At 44.7% G+C, this 23,456-nt stretch overlaps 1 protein-coding gene across 1 annotated transcript in view; it reads right to left on the bottom strand.

Annotated features, from left to right (window-relative positions):
• The window catches only part of LOC141085213 (IgGFc-binding protein-like), a 120,976-nt gene that overhangs the window by 32,234 nt on the left and 65,286 nt on the right, over positions 1-23,456 (bottom strand). Inside the window, exons 15-25 of the mRNA XM_073570466.1 lie at positions 9,744-10,302; positions 9,040-9,620; positions 7,950-8,517; positions 7,594-7,793; positions 6,093-6,234; positions 5,455-5,783; positions 3,447-4,017; positions 2,733-3,325; positions 1,723-2,287; positions 1,018-1,592; positions 324-894 (exon numbers count right to left, since the gene is read on the bottom strand). Of these exons, the coding sequence (XP_073426567.1) occupies positions 324-894; positions 1,018-1,592; positions 1,723-2,287; positions 2,733-3,325; positions 3,447-4,017; positions 5,455-5,783; positions 6,093-6,234; positions 7,594-7,793; positions 7,950-8,517; positions 9,040-9,620; positions 9,744-10,302 (5,254 nt within the window). The remainder of the gene's footprint in view (positions 1-323; positions 895-1,017; positions 1,593-1,722; positions 2,288-2,732; positions 3,326-3,446; positions 4,018-5,454; positions 5,784-6,092; positions 6,235-7,593; positions 7,794-7,949; positions 8,518-9,039; positions 9,621-9,743; positions 10,303-23,456) is intronic.

The following is a 23,456-nucleotide window of genomic DNA, read 5'->3' as shown; positions in this document are numbered from 1 at the left end:
TATTATATAAAAGACAAAAACACTAGAGAAACATAAGAAACATTTGTCTATTTATCGATCTTCTCTCCACACATTGAAGATTATTACATCATCATGTGGACCAAAGATCAAAGATCTAAAGGCAAAAATGGCAAAATTTGGACATTCAAACTTATGTCCTGCATCACAACCCTTAGTAAAGTTCGACTTTTGGACTCTCAAATATTTCAATATGCCATATCTATGGAAAAGAATATGATTGTATATGTTGGGGTCACACCAGGAAAATATTAAGAACTGACATTAAGTCTAATTTTGAAAAATTAATATTATGCATGACTTACGGCAGCCGACAATTTCTCTCCAAGGATGAACTTTGGCTCCTTTTTCTTGGCACAATGCTGTGTAGGTTTGTAGGTTAGCACATAGGGCTTCCTGACCACCACGTCCAGCACAAACATCAAATACACAACTCTTTCCATATCTTTCTGGAGGCACCAAGGAATGGCAGTCCTTAAATGGACCTTGAGGGTCTGCAATAATTCCACATTTGGTGGGAGAATTAGCTTCAGTGTTTGCAACTTCACTACAGGTTGGACATTGACTACCAGAACATCCGCTGCAGGTCAATCCGTGTTTAGCCACTGTCCAGGACTCAGTAAATAAGGCTAAGTCAGTGATAATGGTGCCATTTGTAAGACGGAAGTCATCGCCCGAGTCCTTATTGTAGTTGCCACACAGGCCTTCGGTATATCCGGAAAAGGAGCTGGGAACCCAGATTGCTACAAAGTACTGCTGGTTGAATAGTACCTTAAAACCATGGATAGTCTGTAAAATCATATTATTTCCTTCTTGGGTTATCCAGTATTCTAGTTTTTGTGATTTACAAGGGACATTATATCGCTCTCCATTGACCTAAGAATTAAAGGGAAAACAAAAATGTATCCTAAAAAAGTTTTTCAAACATGAATTCACATAGTCATATAGTCAAAAATGATCATGAGTTGGTGATGTTAACAGTGTAATGGTTGTACCAACCTCAATGGTCCAGGTTCCTCCTCTCCCGAGGTGTATGATATGGGTTCCTATGGTCACTGTGACTGATTTAGTAACAGCAACTTTTCCATATGGCTCATTTTCCACTGTGACCTCAAACTTGACTTTTTTCACCCTTACAAGAGTGTAGCTACAGATGCCCTGCATGTCATAGTAGACATTATCGAAGGTGATATAGTGAGGATCTCCCCATGCTATACACTGACCCAGCTCTTTAGCATGACAGCCCAAGACACCATCCACCACTTTGCACACTTCATTAGCGCTACACCTATGGTCCTGGCAGGTGGTGATGCCGTTGTTCCCACATGTACATTTCTTTTCACAGAGATCATCTATGAAGAATTCTTGACCCAAGTTATAATAGATATTTTCATAAGCGCAGCCGCACTCTGCAATAGGCACACAGTCATCTCCACTCAGTATAAAGCCATCAACACAGTAGCAGCCTTCAGTGAAGGACTTATCACAGATTGGTGGAGATGTAAGACCAAAACAGGTTACGGGACATCCATCTCCAAGAAGGTTGTAATGACTATTCAGGGGGCAGTTAAGTTCTGTAAATGAAAAAGTGGATTCATATAAATACAGCAAATCCATTCAGGAAGATATACTATACAATTCATGCCTAAACTTCTTATCAAGAGTGTTATCTTAGTTGAGTATCCATTATGAAAAACAACTTACGGCAGAAAGTTGGTGTCCTCCATTCCTTGACCATTAAACCATTTCTCTGACATTCAGAAACATAAGTTGCAATGTTGTCACAGACAACAGACTGAAGACCCTTGTAAGCACATGCATCAAATACGCAATCATCAAAGAAAGAACTTGGATCAATATACTCATGGCATTGACTGAAGGGTCCATTGGGTTTGATGATAAGTCCACAATATTGGTCACTCTTGTAAACCCTTTTATCAGCCTCATTACACTTGGGGCAATCTACACATACATCTTCACAGCCTTGCACTTCTTCCACTTTCCAATGCTTTCCAAATTCTTCTGGATTTCTGGCTCTTCCTCCTTCCCGTAGGATGAAATCATCTTCAGGATCTCCATTGTTGTTTCCACATAGACCATTGACAGCTCCTTTGTAAGTATTTGATAGCCTTACAGTAGCATAGCTCCAACCATCAAAACTTAAGGTCAGGCCATTATTGGCCTTAACTACTGTATGTTTTCCAGATATGAAGGCCACAAGGTTCTTGGACTTAAAACTGTAGGGTAATGCCACAAAACGCCCATTGACCTATTGAAAATAAGTTAAAAGGTTACATAAGTGACACCAATAACATATCCATTCTGATCACCATATTAAATAACATCCTTAACAAGTCCATTTGAAACTCCAGTTTTTAGACCCATCCAAGGGCACTAATTATTCTTGACCCACAAATAGAACCAAAATATCCAAATGATTGGAACTTCAGCTCTATGTTTCATAGCTACCAGGCTTTTTCATTCCCAACAACTAGTCAAAAATAGTGATGGATTCCTATTTTAATCAATACATGGGGAAAATACACCTACTGGAAGATCATAATAACCAATGGTTCTTTTCCATAAACAAGGGTCCTGTCAAGAGCTACATAGAATAACCCTTTTAGACCACACATATTTTTCGATTTTAGAATGGAATCTCATCTTTTTTACTCATAATTTTAATAAAAAACATTTTTTTTACTTTGTTTTACCTTCATCTTTCTGGGGTAGTCATTACTCATGGTTATTGTTGTGTTGTAGATCTCCATTATGACATCTTTGGTGAAGGACACGGCTTTGTTACCACGGTGCTCATTCTTAACCTTGATCGAGAACTGGGTCAATGATGGGACAGTTACTCCTACCAGTTGGTAGATACAAGTGCCCATAAAGTCTACTTTCTTTTTATCAAATGTGGTATAATGAGGATCACCGGAGGCTATGCAGATGGAAGAATCTTTGGGATAGCAGCCTCTTATCCCATTGACAATGGTGCAAGTCTCACTTTCTTTGCATCTTATCGACTTGCAAACCACCTGGGCCAGATCTGGATCACATTCACATTGAACATTGCAGTTTTCACTGTACCAAGTCTGGTGAGGATCATAATATCTTCCATTATGTTGACATCCGCAGCTTGTGGTTGGTACACAAGTGTCACCACTGAGGACCATGTTCGTATTGCATTCACATGTTTCTATGCATGGTTTTGTGCATTTTGCAGGAGCACCTTTGTCAACGCAACTTGCTGGACAAGCATTTCCACAGGCGTTGTAGTGACTGTTTGGATCTTCACATATTTTTGCTAGAAAGAACAAAATAAATGGTGGAATCAATATAGGCTAAAAATGAGCAACATCTGAAAAATGAAACTTAAAGGGGTGTACAATAAAATCTCCTTGAAATTCACTTTAAGTAGAACTTACGGCAATTAGAGGACATTCTCCAGTCATCAGTCATTATTCCTTGACTCATGCATGTACTTGCATATGACTCCAGAGCTTGGCAAAGAATAACTCTAGCTCCGTCATTGGTACAGACATCATAGAGACAGCCATCAAAGAACTTATCAGGATTGATTATGGAGATACAATCTCGGAAAGGTCCATCTTTTTTCAACATAAGGCCACAGTTATCATCTCCTCCATAAAGGTTCCTTTTGCTTTCTTCACATGTTGGACATTGGCCTGGACAAGAGTCAAAGCAGAATGGATCTCGATCGTAAACTTTCCATGAAGCTGCCCAGTCTATGATGGAGTTGACCAGGGTTCCTTTGGGGGATTGATGATCATCACTTGGATCTTCATTGAAGTTTCCACAAAGACCAGACACAGCATTGTAGTAGCTACTGGGTATGGATACTGTAGAGTGCCAGTTCCAATCAAAAGTATAGTTCACACCAGATTTAGTCTCCACCGTTGCCGTCAGTCCACTGCGACTTACTCTGATTTTCCCTTCAGCCAAACTTGCGGGCAAATTTGTCATCTCACCATTCACCTGCGTGAAAGATTTTAAAATTTCATACACATTTCATACGTTAATTGTCTCTATTTGTGAATCTTAGTTGATAAGAGGGAAGTAGTTGGATTTGGATTGTGAATTAATACTTACTTGAAAAGGTTAAAAAAAGACACAGGTCCATCAGGTTGAGCCTACATTACTACCATGTTGATCTTAAAGAAGGCAAAGCTCTCTATCAGGAGGTCTCATTGCCCAATTTTCAGACAAAAAATTCTTCCTGATTCTATATTAAATCCCTAGATCAAGTCCCACCTCCATAAATCTAGTATTAATTACATTCAGTACTTTATTGTTTAAGAGAGGCAGCCAAGTCCTACTAATGTTTGTTCAATGATTCCATTATCACATCCTATACCAAACAGTTACAAAGTATCACTGCTCTTACAGTAAAGAATCTCCATATGTGATAATGATGAAACTTTCCTTTCAATAAACACAGTACAAGTTGTCAAAGATGTGGTTTGTGGAACCACTGTGCCACGGACCCTGGAGAGCCTGTAGGGGCATGGCTAAGTGAGCACCTGACTATTTAACAGAGCTTCTGATGGTGAGGTTAGACTTGGTTTCCGATGAACGTCAGGTGCCTTTCCGGGACAGACCAATGGACGCGCAGCAGCTGGACCCAGAGGACAGACTGGATGGAGCAGAGTGTGTATCAGAGTGCAGCAGACAGAGTTCGCCTCAGAGTGCAGCAGACAGAGTTCGCACCAGAGTGCATCAGATGGAGTTTGCACCAGAGTGCAGCAGGCAGGATCTGCATCAGAGTGCAGCAAGCAGAATCTGCACCAGAGTACAGCAGGCAGGATTTGCACAAGAGTGCAGCGGGCAGGATTTGCACAAGAGTGCAGAGGGCAGGATGCGACCTTACACAACATACACTGCAAACAGGAAGGTTGCTCAGGCACTTCCCCAGTGGGAAGGAAGCAATATATAAATAATGCCCCACAGCTATTGGCTGAGGAGGAAATAGCAAGTGCACACGCTGTTCCTTTAAGAGGGTGGGAGTGCACGTGCGCATGCCCTAAGGACATGGCTAGAGGACCGACTGGAAGCATGCAGAGCATGGGGAAGGGAAGAACTGACTGCAGCACGGGTGAGTGAAGTGACACGCCAGAGACCCTGCCTTTCAGAGCAGGACTCCGGCGTGGTGCTAACAGCTTCCCTTCTATCCTATAGCAGTTACAGAGGTAGAGAGCTTCCTTTCTACCCTATGGCAGTTACAGAGGTTGAGAGCTTCTCCTTTATCCTGTGGCAGTTACATAGGTAGAGAGCTTCCCCTCTATCCTATGTCAGTTACAGAGGTAGAGAGCTTCCTTTCTATCCTATGGCAGTTACAGAGGTAGTCAACCTCCAGTTATAAGACATGAATAATTTCAGATTCCTTTATTCTGCATTCACATTTTTCCAACTTACTCGTATGTTGGGGAATTCTCCACGTTCAATGCTGATTTTAGTGGCATACATGGTAATCTCCATCTTCCGTACATACGAGGCATCTTGGGTTCCCCTGTTATCATTCTTTATGATGATCTGGAATGGTTCCAGGGTGGAATCGGTCCCAGTAAATTGTGAGAGAACGTAGCTGCAGGTGCCTTGGAAGCTGAATTCTTTACCATCCAATGTGTGGAAATGAGGATCTCCCCATGCCCAGCACAGGCCTGTGTAATGTGGGACGCATGCTGCCTTCCCATCTTGGACTTGGCAGGTCTCCTTCAAATGACACTTTTTCTCCATGCATGGGTCTAAAAGTTTTCAAGAAATAAATGGAGTGCACAAACATTGATATCTTTGTATATAAATTATATAAATTGAAGTACATAAAATGGAGGAGAAAGGACCAAGAAAAGAAAAGGTCAATCAGCTGCAGTTAAAGCCCGAAGGTGCCTTTTGTGCATAAAAGAGGTGTTTCTTGGAATATAATTGGGAAGATGAGTCAAAAGTCTTGTAAATGTGTAAGTTTCATCAAATTTGCTCTAACTAATTACTGATATCCCTGGAATGTCTCCTGTTTTCTAGAAACAACATTAATACTGTTATCTCAACAAACTTACCTTTCTTAACACAGGTCCTAACACCATCGAGAATATCACAACGCTCATCATCGGAGCAGCTCATAGAATGGCATCGCACTCCAACTCCAGGGATGCAAGAACATTCCTGACTGCAGTCATCACTTACTACACTCTCATTACCCTGAAAAAAAGAATAAAATCATTGGCATGAATAGAAAGTACTATCTATCTAATATGTAACTATCATTAGGGATGTAATGATCACGGTCGCATATGGTGTATCTGCAACTGGACTCATGCGGGAGTGGGGTCTGCCAACGGCAGTACCTGTTTCAGCTGGATGTGCAAGGACGCACGTTCAGCTGAAATATATTGCAGTGCAGAGACCCTCTGTTTCATTGCACAGCAACACATCACTGGCCAATCTGAAGTTGGCAATTGACGTCGGCGTGACTGTCACAGGCTGCGTATGGCAACAACATCATGTGCCACCCATAGCTGAAGGCCATTATGCTAGGGAAGAGCTCAGATTGGGGGACATTGTACCAGGAAGGGGCCCAGGATGAGGGACATTATCACAGGAAGGGGCCAAGGACAGGGTATATCAATACAGGAACGAGTCACGAAGAGGACATTATGACAGGAAGGAGCCCAGGATGGAGGACATTATTACAGGAAGGATCCCAGGATGTGGGACATTATTACAGAAAGGGACCAGGATGAGAGCCACTATTGAAGAAAAGGGCCCATGATGGGGAACATTATTATAGAAAGGGGCCCAGAATGGGGGACATTATTACAGGAGGGGGTGTGGAATGGGTATCATTATCACATGAGGGAACATGTAAGCCTTTATAGTGTAAGGTGGCTGCTGAATACATAGTGGATGGGAGATAAGTATCATAGAGGTGCTCATCCTCAGTTATATAATCTGGAGTAATGCTCCAGTACACATAGTACTAAGAGGGGTTAATTGGCTATGTTAGGACCAGCTCTATTTGTGTGCAGCTGAACAGTTAGGGCAGTTAGGCTGCTCACCATATCTCCAACCTTGGGTGTGGTTCACATTGTAAAATAGGACCTGTTTATCTGATACATGGCTTTATGTATGGAAGTGTGCAGACCTCCTGGATTGAGTGCCTTTGCTAAAGGACTAAGAAGCTGGACTCTAACCCAGGCGGACTAAACAGCACTATTTTATGGACTTGTTATTTTGCTTTACTTTGTGCCGGACAAGGGCTGTATTTAAGTTTCCTGTGATACGGTTTATGAGGACTGAAATAAACTAACAGGACTTCAGATAGTAATGGTTCCTGTGATACCTCTTATTGCTCCCAAGTGGGTAGCATTGTTACAATAGTATATAGAATGCTACATGGGCCCATACATCTGACCAACATGCAAGAGAGGGTCCAGGTCCTAATTTTGTGCCAGGGAAAATCGGACTTTAGATACCACACTAACCATCATATATTATTATGTTAGGTATTAAAATATTAAGTATAAAACTTCCAAAAAAATGCAACATAATTTTTCTTACTTTTAGATACCGTCCATTGAGGTGACACCCACAAGTGTCCACTGTCACACAGTTCTCCCCATCGAACATATAACCATCATCGCACTCACAACCCTCAAAGCAGTTTTCACTACAGGAGCTTGGAGCCCGGAGACTGTGACAGGTGAAGCGGCAGGTCTGCGTGCACAAGGTATAGTGACTGTTAGCCCGACATGGAAGCGCTGCAAAGAATCCCAAAAAGACAAGTTATGGATTAGTGAGCATGTAACACCTTCAGAATTGTATCTCTTGGAGAACTTTACTTCCTACAGGACAATATTTTGCTGCCATCATACAGAAACCAATCAAAATATCCATGAAGATTGTAGGAGACTTACGGCAGCCGACGACATCCCTCCAGGATCCTATTTTCGAGCCTCTGTCTTGGCACAAGGATGCGTAGGTTTGTAGGCTGGCGCACAGGGCATCCGCTCTATCCCCACTGGCGCAAAGGTCAAATACGCAGCTCTTGGCATACATATCTGGAGGCATTAGGGCGTGACAGTCCTTAAAGGGACCTTGTGGATCGGTGATCAGGCCGCATTTGGTAGGTGACTTAGCCTCAGTTGTTGCCACTTCATCACAGGTGAAACAATGGTCGCCTGAACACCCACTACAGTCTGACCTTTCTCCACCTACTGCCCAGGACTCTGCAAATGCCGCCAGGTTAGCAACGGTGCCATTTGGAAGACGGAAGTCATCATTCCTGTCTTTGTTGAAATTTCCACAGAGGCCTTGAGTGAGTCCGGCATAGGAGCTGGGAACCCAGGCAGAAACATAGTACTGACGGTCATACAGCAGAGTGATGCCATATTTAGTGTAAATAATTACATTATTTCCTTCTTCGTTGATCCAGAATTGGTGTTTTCGGGAATCTAATGGGAGATTGTATCTTTCTTTGTTTAACTATAAAATAAAAATCTCTTATTAACTCGAATCAGTCTCTCTCGATATCATGTAATAGAGCAAAAGGCAGCTGATCAGATTGATATATTGATTTATGGGAAAATATTTAACATTAATTGTATCTTATTCATTTTAATTTCAGCCCTTTTTATGCTCAGGAGTCCAGTGGGTGGTCCTATTTAATGACTGACAGGTGTAACTGTGCTCCGCCCACTGAACTCATAAACTCAGGGATTTCAAAGGACAAAATAAATAATAAATAATAAATTTTATTTCTATAGCGCCGACATATTCCGCAGCAATAAAAGTTATACTGAATAATTTCCCAGAAACCTATATATTAATCTGCTCATCTCCTTCTGCTCTATAGTTAAAACCCACACATAGAACTATATATAGATAGTGTGTCAGGGTCCCTTTAAGACTTTTTTTTATTTCAGAACTACTTTAGTAGGTTTAGCTATGGAAGTCCATACATAACTATATGTAACATTACAAATGTTTCCCTGCTAACGACTGTACCTCAATGGTCCAGGCTTTTCCTCTTTCCAGGTGTATGATGTAGTCTCCTATGGTCATCGTGACAGATTTGGTAACGGCAACATTTCCATATGGCTCATTTTCCACTATCACCGAATATGAGACTAGTTTGGTATCAATTTTGAGAAAAGTGTAGCGACAAGTGCCCTGCATGTCATAGTAGACATTATCGAAGGTGATGTAGTGAGGATCTCCCCAAGCTATACATTGGCCTCGCTCTGTAGCGTGACAGCCCAGGACACCATCCTCTACTTTGCATTCTTCATTGGCACCACAGCTATGGTCCTGGCAAGTGGTGATGCCGTTGTTACTACATGTACATTTCCTCTGGCAGAGATCATCTGTGAAGAATTCTTGACCAGTCTTGTAATAGATATTTTCATAATTGCAGCCACACTCTGCAATAGGCACACAGTCATCTCCACTCAGCACAAAGCCATCATCACAGTAGCAGCCTTCAGTGAAGGACTTATCACAGGTCGGTGGAGATATAAGACCAAAACAGGTGACTGGACATCCATCTCCAAGGAGGTTGTAATGACTATTTGGGGGGCAGATGAGTTCTGTAAATGAAAAAATACAGCAATGCAGCAAATCTATTCAGCAAGACAGATGTTGTATGGGATTTCAAAGTTAAATCCATGGATGCCATATTATTGTGTATCCACTATGAAAGACCGACTTACCACAGAACGTTGGCGTCCTCCAATTTTTGACCATTGAACCATTTCTTTGACACTCAGAAGCATAAGATACAATGTTGTCACAGACAATGGACTGAAGACCCTTGTAAGCACATGCATCGAATACGCAGTCATCAAAGTAGGAAGTTGGGTCAATAAACTGATGGCATTGACTGAAGGGTCCATCGGGTTTGGTGAGAAGTCCACAATACTGGTCATTCTTGTAAGGTTCCTTCTCCACCTCGGTACATTTTGAGCAATCGGAACATATTTTTTCACATCCTTCTACATCTCCCACTTTCCATCGTTTTCCAAATTCTTCTGGACTGTTGGCTTTCTCTCCATCTTGTATGTTGAAGTCATCACTCGGGTCTCCATTGTTGTTTCCACATAAACCATCGACAGCCCCCTTGTAGGTGATTGGTAGTATAACTCGTACATAGCTCCATCCATCAAAGGTCAAAAGCAATTCAAATTTTGTCTTGATGACAATATCATTACCCGAGATGAAGGCTATGAGCATTAAAGAATGATAGGGGAGTTCCACAATGACACCACTGACCTGTAGAAAGATGAGAGGAGGTTCTATATTATGGATAGGTAGGCACTAATGCTTCTAGGATAAATTTTTGATAATTTTGCGTGTTCTGTCTCCGACATCTAATATGTTATCACTGATTATATGTTTGCATAATGCTGCAGTTATTCTTTAGTAAGAATATAGAAAACTTGCATAGTCATATATCTTTATTTTCCTGTAGTGTTTTAGCTCCCTCTAGCGGCCTGACTCATGTTTAAGGTCTCTTTTCTATTTCTTGTGTCTGATTCTCCTCCCCTTTTTGCAATGCATTATGGTAGCTCAGCCTCCATTTTCCTTCATCCTATATTCAGGAAGAAGCACCTTCATTACATTCCTCTTGCGATTGCATTACCGGTATGTACTTATGCTTTCTATAGGTATTATCTGCTCTAATGTTAGCCTAGCTTAGTCAGTCATACCCCTGGGTCAGCTACTAGTTTTTAAACCTTCATGCGCAATGTCTAGCATGTGTAATATATGTATTTCTGTTGTATCATGCACTTATTGTACTGTATGTATTATGATTGCTTCCAGTTTCACCAAGTCAGTATACTATCATCTATAATAATAATAAATGCCCTAAGCAGCTTCCGGTTGTAACAACTTCCGTCCAGTTGTAACCGGTGACGTCACCGCACGCCTCTTTCCATGTTAACCCTCAACACACCACTCCTCCTCAACACACACACTCCTCTCACCCTTCACCATCTCCACTCACGTCCACTCACTCTTTCACTCCACATACGACCCTTTCTCTCACTCTGTCTCTCATGCTCACGCCGTCATCGCCGCTGATCCACGATCCCCGACATCTTCTTCCACCGGCGCCATCCTGGATTCAGACGTCCTCCATGCCGGCGACATGTTCTTGCGGCGACGCCATCTTGAGTATCGCGAAATCCCGCGATACTCAAGATGGCGTCGCCGCAAGAACATGTCGCCGGCGTGGAGGACGTCGGGATCCAAAATGGCGTCGGTGAAATCTCGCGAGATTTCGCCGACGCCATTTTGGATCCCGACGTCCTCCACGCTGGCGACATGTTCCTGCGGCGACGCTATTTTGGATCGGCGAAATCCTGCGATACTCAAGATGGCGTCGCCGCAAGAACATGTCTGGCGACGCCATCTTGAGTATCGCGGGATTTCACGATACTCAAGATGGCGTCGCCGCAAGAACTTGTCGCCGGCTCGGACAACGTCTGGATCCAGGATGGCGCCTGCGGAAGAAGATGTCGGGGATCGTGGAGCAGCGGCGATGACGGCGTGAGTATGAGAGACGGAGTGAGAGAAGGGGTCGTATGTGGAGTGAAAGAGTGAGTGGACGTGAGTGGAGATGGTGAAAGGTGAGAGGAGTGTGTGTGTTGAGAGTTAACATGGCAAGAGGTGTGATGCTATCGCATCCTCCCGATGCGATAGCATCGGGCCATAATCTAGTGTTCAATAAAAGCACAGACTAAACCACAGTCTCCTTATTTGACCCCGGTATAACAGTTTATCTGCCTGTATAGCTACATGACCCTGCCTCATTTAGTGAGGATAGAACAGTGAAACGTTAGCCATCCAGCTAGTGGGATTCAAGTCACCGGCTACACAGAGTCTTAATACAGCTACAGCAATCTTTGCACAGCCAAGCATTCCCCCAAGAGACCAGGTCCCACAAATCACACAGGACAAGATCTGTTACTTCTGTCTCCTCAAAGACAACATCCATCAGCAGCACAGTCGCCATTGCCTGCGCAAATGCTGAAGCTGCCAAAATGCGAGCAAGCTTTGCTGACCAAGAGATGCAACTTAAGTTAGAGAAAGCACGCATAGATGAACAAGAGAGAAGGTCACGCATAGATAGAGCCGACCAAGAGAGAAGGTCGCAGTTAGAGAAGGCACGCGTGGAGCTGCCTTAGAAAGCCTAGCAGCAAAAAGGGAAGCTGCCGCCGCCCTCGCTGAAGCAGATTTGCTAGAAGCCACACAAAACTCTGAGCTGCATAGGCGAAGCAGGTTATCGAGTCTGGAGTTTCCACTGCAAGATTCACCACAACGCACATCTCAGCATGTTAATGAACTTGCTGATCCAAACTATGACTCTGAACTGGTACCAAAACGTGAAGACTGCATCTCCAGTGAAGCGAGTGAGAGTCATCATGAGGCTCAACTCCAGGACAGATACAAACATGAAAACATGGAGCGAAACAACTCTGCAAATGAGTATCTTGCCTCTCACCAGGTAACCAATGTAAATCACCCTGCTGACACATCGTACATCAGACCAAAGCAATACGACACCAGCTGGCACCACCCAGAGGATACTGACAGGTACGAACCCACCTCACATAACTATCAGGGCAACCCATCACCAGTTCACAACAGAATTTGCTAAGTTCTTTACACGACGTGAACTGGTTGCCAAGGGACTCATGAAATTCACTGACCAAGCTGAAGGTTACAGAGCTTGGAAAGCTTCCTTCCAAAATGTCACTGGAGACTTGGGGCTACAATATAAGGAAGAGGTAGACCTCTTAGTCAAATACCTGGGAGAAGAGTCAGTCAAACACACAGTAATGATCAGAGACATTAACTTAAATCACCATGAGACTGGCCTCAAAGAGATCTAGAAGAGGCTGGATGAGTGTTACGGCTCAGCGGAGGTAATAGAAAGAGCCTTGTTCAAAAGAATCGATGACTTTCCTAAAATATCTAAAAAAGGTCTCCAGAAACTTAGAGAACTAAGCGACCTGCTAATGGAAGTCCAAGTTGCCAAATACGAAGATTACATACAGGGACTTTAATTCTTTGACAAACATCCGGAGTTGTTAAATCTATAGTCCAAAAGTTGCCCTACAATCTACAGGAGAGGTGGCTCACACATGGCTCCACATACAAATACAAGCACAGTGTTCCATTCCCTTCCTTGTCTGTTTTTGTAGACTTTATACACCAACAAGCGAGAATTAGAAACGATCCCAGCTTTGACTTTGCAATGTCATATGCCACACCGTCTCCAGCTGAAAATCCATGCAGAATGTCTCTGGCAGTACACAAGATTTATGTTTCTTCTCCAGGTTCTAACTACAGGTCTGCTGGCTGCTCCCAATAAGAGACAAAGATGCAGGACTCTGACAAGCAGTGCCCGCTCTATCAGAAGCCTCATCCTCTCCTGAAATGCATAGTCTTCAGAGGAAAATCTATGCCAGATCGCAGAAGCTTCCTGAAAGAAAACGGTATCTGCTACAAGTGCTGCTCATCCACAAGTCATCTCAGCAAGGATTGCAAAGTCAGTGTAAAATGCACAGAATGTGGCACCACAGATCATAACACAGCTCTACACCCTGGTCCAGCTCCATGGAGTACACAAAACACGCCAGCTGACAGTGAGCATGGCAGTGAGTAAAGGAATACTGCTACAGCTACGCCAGAGATCACTTCACAATGTACTAGAGACTTGGGGCAACAACACAGGGAGGAGATAGACCTCTTAGTCAAATACCTAGGAGAAGAGTCAGTCAAACACGCAGTAAGGATCAGAAACATTAACATAAACCATCCTCAAATCGACCTCAAAGAGATCTGGAGGAGATCTGGATGAGTGTTACGGCTCAGCAGAGGTAATAGAGAGAGCCTTATTCAAAAGAATCGATGACTTTCCTAAAATATCTAACAAAGGTCTCCCAAAACTTAGAGAGCTAGGTGACCTGCTACAGGAGGTCCTAGTTGCCAAATGTGAAGGTGACCTACAAGGACTTGCATACCTTGACACAGCCAAAGGTGTTAACCCTATAGTCCAAAAGTTGCCCTACAATCTACAGGAGAGGTGGCTCACACGTGGTTCCACGTACAAATGCAAACACAGTCTTTCATTCCCTCCCTTCTCTGTTTTTGTAGACTTTATACACGAACAAGCGACAATCAGAAGCGATCCCAGTTTTGACTTTGCAATGTCATATGCCGCACCGCCACCAGCTACAAACCCACGCAGAACATCTGTGGCAGTGCACAAGACTTATGTTTCTTCTCCAAGTTCCAATTACAGGTCTGCTGGCCGCTCTCAATCAGAGACAAAGGTGCAGGACCCTGACAAGCAGTGCCCGCTTCATCAGAAGCCTCATCCTCTCCTGAAATGCAGAGCCTTCAGATGAAAATCTATGCCGGATCGCAGAAGCTTCCTGAAAGAGAATGGTATCTGCTACAAGTGCTGCTCATCCACCACTCATCTCGCCAAGGATTGTAAGGTCAGTGTAAAATGCACAGAATGTGGCACCACAGATCATAACACTGCCCTACACCCTGGCCCAGCTCCATGGAGTGCATAAAACATGCCAGCTGACAGAGAGCATGGCGGGGAGGAAAGGAGAACTGATGCAGCTACGCCAGAGATCACTTCACAATGTACTGAAGTCTGTAAAGGGACAATAGACATTAGGTCTTGCTCTAAAATGTGCTTCGTCAGAGTGTACCCAAAGGGTCATAGAGACAAAGCTGTGAGACTGTATGCTATTTTGGATGATTAAAGTTATCGATCCCTGGCTAGATCAACATTCTTGGACCTTTTCAACATCTAAGACCAAGCACTCCTTACTCATTGAAGACATGTGCAGGTAGTACTGTGACAATAGCAGGTAGGAAAGCTACTGACTAGAGTTGAGCGAAACGGGTCGAAAAAATTGAAAAGTCGCCGACTTTCGCCAAAGTCGGGTTTCATGAAACGAAACCCGACCTTAGTGTGAGGTCGGCCACGAGGTCGGCGACTTTAGCGCTAAAGTCGCGTTTCAAAAGATGCTTGAGCGCCCTTTTTGCAGCCAATCAGGAAGAACGGACACTGTGGGCAACGTGATGACATAGGCAGCGGTCACCACCATCTTGGAGAAGGGCATGCAAGTGATTGGCTTGCTTTGTGGGGCATCACAGGGGGTATAAAAGGGCGGGGACGCCGACCGCCATGTTACTCATGCTGAGCTCAGAATAGGGAGAGCTGCTGCTGATTCTGTAGGGAGAGTGTAGGGAGACACCAAAAACTGATTCTGCTGCTAGAGATTTTACCTGTACAACACACCAGTCACTGTGCAGTGCAAGGGGAGGCTATATTTTGGTGCATCAGCTCTGTTGGTTATTAGGCTGCCTTTTAAGGCTACCTGGTAGCTGCATTGCTGTGTGCCCACAGCTGAGCAAACTGCTTTTTTCAAAGCAATCCAGATTTTATTGTTTTGTCCTTGTGAGTTACTGAGCGTTCATTTTTCACACACCGTACAGCGATGTACGCTCCTCTCTCAGTACCGTGTAATGGCTGTTATCATGGCCAAGGTGAAGCTATCTGTGTGTGACTCTGTAAAGATAAGTCGAGGAGTTGTTCCATTCTTACAGACCTCCACTTTATAGTTTTGTCTGGTTTTCAAACAGTTTAGTATATTTGCTGTTTGATTACATTCAAAACTATAGAGAGACAGCGTGTGTCAGTCCGTATACTAAAACACGGAGCTTGACAATTTTACATACACTGGACAGCGGTGTACGTGCACGCTCCTCTCTCAGTACTGTGTAACGGCTGTTATCACGGCCACAGTGAAGCTATCTGTGTGTGACTCTGTAAGGATAAGTCGAGGAGTTGTTCCGTTCTTATAGACCTCCATCTTATAGTTTTGTCTGGTTTTCAAACAGTTTAGTATATTTGCTGTTTTATTACATTCAAAACTATAGAGAGACAGCGTGTGTCAGTCCGTATACTAAAACATGGAGCTTGACAATTTTACATACACTGGACAGCGGTGTACATGCACGCTCCTCTCTCAGTGCTGTGTAACGGCTGTTATCACGGCCACAGTGAAGCTATCTGTGTTTGACTCTGTAAGGATAAGTAGAGGAGTTGATCCGTTCTTACAGACCTCCACCTTATAGTTTTGTCTGGTTTTCAAACAGTTTAGTATATTTGCTGTTTGATTACAATCAAAACTATAGAGAGACAGCGTGTGACAGTCCGTATACTAAAACACGGAGCTTGACAATTTTACATACACTGGACAGCGGTGTACGTGCACGCTCCTCCCTCGGTGCCGTGTAACGGCTGTTATCACGGCCACAGTGAAGCTATCTGTCTGTGACTCTCTAAGGATAAGTCGAGGAGTTGTTCCCTTCTTACAGACCTACACTGTAGGGAGATTCCAGTTCTCCCCAATTCTATATACACCTTGTAGTTTGTCATACACTAGGCAATTTCTGCCGGTCACATTGTGGTGTTAAATAAACAGGGCCTGACTGAATCCCACAGTGTCCTGAAGTGTAGAGACATTCCAATTCTACACAGTCCTCTATACACCCTTCTAACAGCATAGAGAATCTGCCTGTCATATTGCGGTGTTAAATAAACAGGGCCTGACTGAATCCTACAGTGTCCTGAAGTGTAGAGACATTCCAATTCTCCACAGTCCTCTATACACCCTTCTAACAGCATTGAGAATCTGCCTGTCATATTGCGGTGTTAAATAAACAGGGCCTGACTGAATCTCACAGTGTCCTGAAGTGTAGAAAGATTCCAATTCTACACAGTCCTCTATACACCCTTCTAACAGCATAGAGAATCTGCCTGTCATATTGCGGTGTTAAATAAATAGGGCCTGACTGAATCCCACAGTGTCCTGAAGTGTAGAGACTTTCCAATTCTCCCCAGTACTATATACACCTTGTACCTTGTTTTCCAGTACCAGAGAGTTGGTGTAAATTTGGGTAAATTTTTCCAAAAAATGAGGAAGTGTGGTGGAAGAGTCCATGGAAGTGGGCGGGGGTTGGCAGCTGGTAATGATGGTGTTGGTGTTGGTGGTGGATCTGCTGGTAGTGGCAAAAGCAAAATAGCACCTAATACTGGAGGTGTTGAGGCTGCGTCATCGTCTGGCTCCACAAGGCCTCGAAGGCTCCCTTTTCTGGGAGTAGGTAAACCGCTTCTAAAGGCGGAGCTTCAAGAACAAGTTTTGGCTTACATTGCTGACTCAGCCTCCAGCTCTATTGTCTCCTCTTCTGAAGTTTTAAAAAATAAAAGCACTGAGTTGTCATTGGAGGCTCATGGTCATGAACCACACCTTTCCTTGTGTCCTTCACCCCTACCAAAATTGAAGGATGCGGTAGGCCACACTACAGATTACTCTATGGAGCTGTTTTCACATACCATGCCTGGGTTATCAAGTCAAATCGTGAATTACCCAGGCCAAGATGAATCTGACATGGAGTGCACTGATGCACAGCCACTGCTAGATTTATCTGCTGGTACATTCAATCAGAGCACTACATTGTCCTCGCAGTGTACTGAGCCAGAATCTGACCCTGATGAAAATCAGTTGCCCCCTCCCGCATACTATACCACCATACACGGTGACACAGAGGAAGGTGCACATGACATTGAAGAGGAGGTGATGGATGACCCAGTTGTTGATCCAGATTGGCATCCATTGGGGTAGACTGTGCCGCTGCCAATAGCTCAGAAGAGGAGGAGGAGCATCTGCAGCGGGCATTGACATCGCAACAGTTGTTATCTGGCAGGCCCAGAGCAGTCCAAAAACGGTTTACAAAAACCCAAAAAATTGCAGGACAGCTTGGCCAGACGGTCAAAAAAGCACAGCGTGCAAGGCCTCAAACTGTCTTCCCTAGTAGGAAGAGTGCAGTGTGGCACTTTTTTGATCAAAATCCTAATGATCAGGCAAAGGTAATCTGTAAGAAGTGCGCAAAGACCTTTAGCCGAGGGAAAAATCTGAGAAATTTGAATACCAGTTGCATGCTAAGACATTTAACCACCATGCACTTGCAAGCGTGGATGGACTACCAAAACTCACGTACCACATGTGCTACTGCTCCCAAAGAAGGTAGTCAGCAACGCAACATTGTTTCCCCCACTGTAAGTCCACCGGTTAGCACACCACCAGCAGCAAATGTTGAGTTGTCGTCGCAAGGGCAAATCATTCAGGGAATCACACTGTTATTGCAACGAAAGACTGAATCTAGGCCATCAGAAAGAACACCAACTCCATCACCATCATCAACCCTCTCTCAGTCCGCCATGTCCACCGCTATTTCCACCATATCCAGCTCTCAAGTCCAGCTCACCCTACCAGAGACTATGAGTAGGACAAAAAAGTACTCATCCTCTCATCCGCATACACTGGCTTTGAACACCCACATTGCCAAACTAGTCTCGTTAGAGATGATGCCCTATTGGTTGGTTGAAAGCGCAGTTTTCCGCAAACTAAAGGCCTATGCAGTTCCACGCTATGAACTACCAGTCGCCACTTCTTTACTCGCAAAGCCATCCCAGCCCTCCACCTTCATGTGAAAGACCGCATTGTCCATGCACTCAAGCAGTCAGTGAGTGGAAAGGTGCACCTCACAACTGATGCATGGTCCAGTAGGCATGGCCAGGGCCGTTACGTGTCCATCACTGTGCACTGGGTTAATGTGGTAGATCCAGGGTCCACAGGGGACAGCTGTGGTGGCATAGTGCTGCCTAGCCCTCGGTATAGGAAACAGTTGGCTGTAGGCGTTCGACCCTCCTCCTCCAGAAGCGAATGCTGGTCCACAGAGCGCAGTCGCACGAGCACTGCATCCGCAGCTGACAGTGTTGCAAACAAGGTGTCCCCCTATCGATCAGCTAGTGGAAAGCGTCAGCAGGCTGTGTTGCAGATGATGTGTTTGGGCGACAGACACACCGCAGAGGTACTGGCCGACTAGTTTCAGCGACAAACTGAGTCATGGCTGGGAAGTCTACATCTTGAGGCAGGCAAGGTAGTTAGTGATAACGGCCGGAATTTTGTGGCAGCCATAGCCCTTTCAAAACTCAGACACATACCTTGCTTGGCTCACACCTTGAACCTGGTGGTGCAGTGCTTCCTCACTAATTATCCGGATTTAACAGGCCTGCTCCTTAAGGTTCGACGACTGTGCTCGCACATCCGCCGGTCGCCGGTACACTCCAGTCGTATGCAGAAGCTGCAGCGATTGCTCCACCTTCCAAAGCACCGTCTAATTATCGACGTTGTAGCAAGGTGGAACTCCACCCTGCACATGGTTGAGCGGCTGTGCGAACAGAGGCAGGCTGTAATGCATTTGTGGGAGGATACACGGGCAGGCACTTTGAGGGCAGACATGGAGTTGACAGGTGTGCAGTGGTCGAAGCTGAATGACCTCTGTAAAGTCCTTCAGTGTTTTGAGGAATGCACACGGCTGGTAAGCGCAGACGACGCCATCATAAGTATGAGCATCCCACTTATGCATCTGCTCATGCAAACTTTGATGCACATTAAGGAGCAGGTGTCTGCAGCCAAGGTTGATGAGGAGGGAGAGGAGGAGGGAAGCCTTAATGACAGTCAGCCATTGTCTGGTCAGGGAACTGTCGTGGACGAGGTGGAGGAAGAAGAGGAAGAGGAGGAGGATGATGATGGGGATGATTACTTAGGGGAGGAGGATGCTTCTCGTGGGGCAAGAGAAAATGTTGGCTTTGCAAGGTCTGGAACAGGGTTTGTGCGTGACTGGAGGGATGTGGATTTGCCAGAAAGTGCTCCTCCACCCAGCATTCGCAGTGCATCATTGACACCGGGAACATTGGTCCATATGTCAGATTATGCCTTGCAGATCCTAAAAAGGGACCCCCCCATTGCCAAAATGATGAACGATGATGACTACTGGTTGGCCAGCATCCTGGATCCACGCTATAAAGGCAAATTCCAAAACATCATGCCACAGGAGAACCTTGACCTAATATTGGCTAACAAACAAGCTACTCTGGTAAACCGGTTGGTTTAGGCATTCCCAGCACACAGCAGCGGTGATGGTTCTCACACGAGACGTAGGGGCCGGGGGCAACTTGGAAGCGGTGTTGGTGGTGGACACATCAGAAGTGGCGTTGGAGACAGGGGTTTCATGACCATGTTGTGGACTGATTCTTCAAGTCCCGCTCACACGATTGGTAATAGTGCATCGATTGAAAGTGACAGGAGACAGCACTTGTCAAGTATGGTTACAAACTACTTTTCCTCCCATTTCGATGTTCTCCCTCACAGGTCATTCCCATTTGACTATTTGGCAGCTAAACAGGACACCTGGCCTGAATTGGCACAATATGCCTTACAGGAGCTCGCATGCCCAGCTGCAAATGTGCTATCGGAAATAGTATTCAGTGCTGCTGGATCAATACTGACAGAAAAAAGGACTCGTCTGTTGACCCAAAATGTGGATGATCTAACCTTCATTAAAATGAACCATGCATGGGTTTCCAAGGATTTTGTCCCACCTTACCCTGATGACACACAGGTTGCCAGAAAAATTGTTTTCTTTGGTCCGCCTGATCCTGGGACTTGAGCAATTTCACCTTTAGCAGCAGGTGAATGCCCACATCAACATATGCCATTTTGTAAACCTCCCTAACTGGGCAGCCTCCTCCCCCCAATGGCCGGAGTCACCACCGAGCGCACGCAACCGTGCGAGTGCCATTGCCCTGGACAGGTGGGTGGGCCGACTCGTGGGTGCGGGTACTGGCACAGGGTCCCTCATAGTGCAATCAAGTGTCTCTGACGGTGGTGGTGCACACCCACCGTCAGACACACCGCCGTACTATGAGGGGCCCAGTGCCAGTGCCAACGCCCACGAGTGGGCCCCCCTTGCTTGGGCAGGGCCCCAGCATTTGCAATGTTTACCTCTCCCTGCTCCTCCGCTGTGTAGTCTGGGCTGTCAAATCCATCACTGGGACTGGCACTTCATATTTGGTGAACTGATAGAAGATGATGGTTAAGACGTAGCTATGCACTGTCCCGCTGGCCGGGATCCAGCTTCAGATGATCAATTGTTTCCATTTCTTATGGACGTCGACTCACAATGAGATGCAGTGGTGGTTTCTCATCAGCTTTAACAGTTTTCCTACCCACAGATGTGTGACATTCCAGCGCACATTTTTAAATGTGCCCTCCCTCTCATGCCAATCCAATTGAATCGCCTACGGCCTGTGGCTTCTGTGTTTTGCACTCCAAAGTTACGTGACAGATCATGATAGGCAGTGAGCACCATGTTTACATCTCTCCCTGTGATCAAAATTGGATGGATATGAGCAACGGCGATGTGATCAACTGTACTGCGATACAGCAACACTTTCTTCACAAAGAAAGGTTTTTGCTGTGTCCACACTCTAATTAATTGAGGGTCAGCATCGCCTCTGAGAATTGTGACGGAAGTTGTTCCCGTGAATTGTAATTCATAGATTTCTGCAATCACTAGACTTTAGGTAAATAATTGTATGCATCTAGTTTCCTATTGCAGAGAGTCTGGGCTGTCTTACTGAGACAGAAATATAAATGAAGATTTAAAAATACCACTAAAAGTGTATCATGGTGTACGCTTGAAATACATTTCCTTTTTTCTAGTTTTTAGATTGTTGTGTAATCCATACAGAGAACACGGAGATTTTAAATGTTTAAACTCTGCTCTATATACCTGCTATCCAGTGATAATGTACCCGATCTCAACTTTGCACAAACTGGTCTAATCCATACTGGGCCTGAGACCGTCTGAGCCTGCCTCCTGATCGATACACATAGGTTTTTAATGTGTAAACTATGCAACATATATACGTGTTATCCGGTGAAACTGTACCCTTTATCAACTTTCTCGAATCTTGTAGAATCCATACTGGGCCTGAGAATGGCTGCAGAGCTGCTAAGCAAGCTACAGCACCTGTGGTTTGGACACGTAATGTTTTGTATTTTTTCTGGAATGGCGGTTAGGCCGAAATCAGGAATTGCTGTTGACCTGCACTTACTGGGAAATCATCGTTCACGGCGAATTATTGGAATCCCAGATCCCCATCACTAACGGTGTTCAGCGGGTTATCTGCACCTGTAAGCGACAAAGATTGTCCTTTCAGTGTAGCGCGCATGTAGCCCCGGACATGGAAGGCCATGATAGACCTGTTATTGCTCGATTGCGCGTGCCAGAGCCTCGCGTATCCCTCTAGTAAGCTTTACATGTACCGCAGGGCATGCCGGAGTCTCGTTCGTTAACGGAATAAAGCTGACAAATCACTAGCACAACTACAAACGGACATACCACACCACACACTCACAATCGACAAAGCTTTCAATGTGTGCATCTTTTTTTGAGGTGGCATGGTTGTGGTTTTCCGGGTGGAGTCCAATTAAGCCGCAGGCTCCACTCCTGGTGGTGCCCTTTTGGACATTTTTTTAAGGATCAGCTTTGCAATCATACTGCCCCCGGAAAGCAAACACTTTGGCTTCTTGGACGCTGTTTGGAGGTTCATGGCAATAACGCCGCCCGATCGCCAGTTGCCATAATTTATTGGTGGGAAGTACGGCGGTATATGATCGTGTTCGTTTTCAGATTTTGTTTTTTTGGGTTTGGTTTTTACATTTTTAGCCCAGACTTTCTTGACTTCATAAGGGCATGACAAGCCTTGATCTGTGTCTCCTCCACCTCCTCCTTTTACTCCTCCACCTCTTTTGTAAATGTAGTTGCCCTTTTCCATATGTTATTTTTGGCTTCTGAGCATTTTGTCGGCTTTGGGACACCTTTTAAGGTGTTTTGTAATTGTTTTGTATGTGTTAGTATGTGTTTGTGTTTGCCTGCCATTGTTTTCAGTGTGGTTCGATGAACATTCGACGAACTTGCCTCCTGTGCGACGAACCAAAACACTAGCGGGGTGGCTCAACACTACTCATGATATACAGACGTACATTGTTAATGTTGAAACTATGCTATATATACCTGCTATCTGATGATACTGTACACTTTGTCTACTTTTTATATTCTTGTCTAATCCATACTGAGCCTGGGAGTGTCTCTGTGTGACTGATGGAATATATATGGAGATTGACAATTATCCTTTGACTGAATAGAGCTGTACGCTTCTGATACAGTACCATATATATGTGATGATATTTTGTGTCTATTTTGTGCTAAATTTGGAAGTTTGGTGGAAGAGGCCGCGGACGTGGGCGTGGGGGAGCCAGCTGGTGCTGATGGTGGTGGTGTATCTGCTGGTAGTGGCAAAAGCACAATGGCAGCTAAGGCAGGAGGTGTTGAGCCTGCGTCATGGTCTGTCTACGGAACGCCTGGAAGGCTACCTTTTCTGGGAGTAGGTTAACCGTTTTTAAAGCCGGAGCATG

The sequence above is a fragment of the Dendrobates tinctorius genome, unplaced genomic scaffold, assembly GCF_039654945.1.
Source record: "Dendrobates tinctorius isolate UK_male_01 unplaced genomic scaffold, ASM3965494v1 ptg000028l, whole genome shotgun sequence".
Classification (NCBI taxonomy): domain Eukaryota; kingdom Metazoa; phylum Chordata; class Amphibia; order Anura; family Dendrobatidae; genus Dendrobates; species Dendrobates tinctorius.
This window is presented reverse-complemented; position numbering and strand designations above follow the sequence as displayed.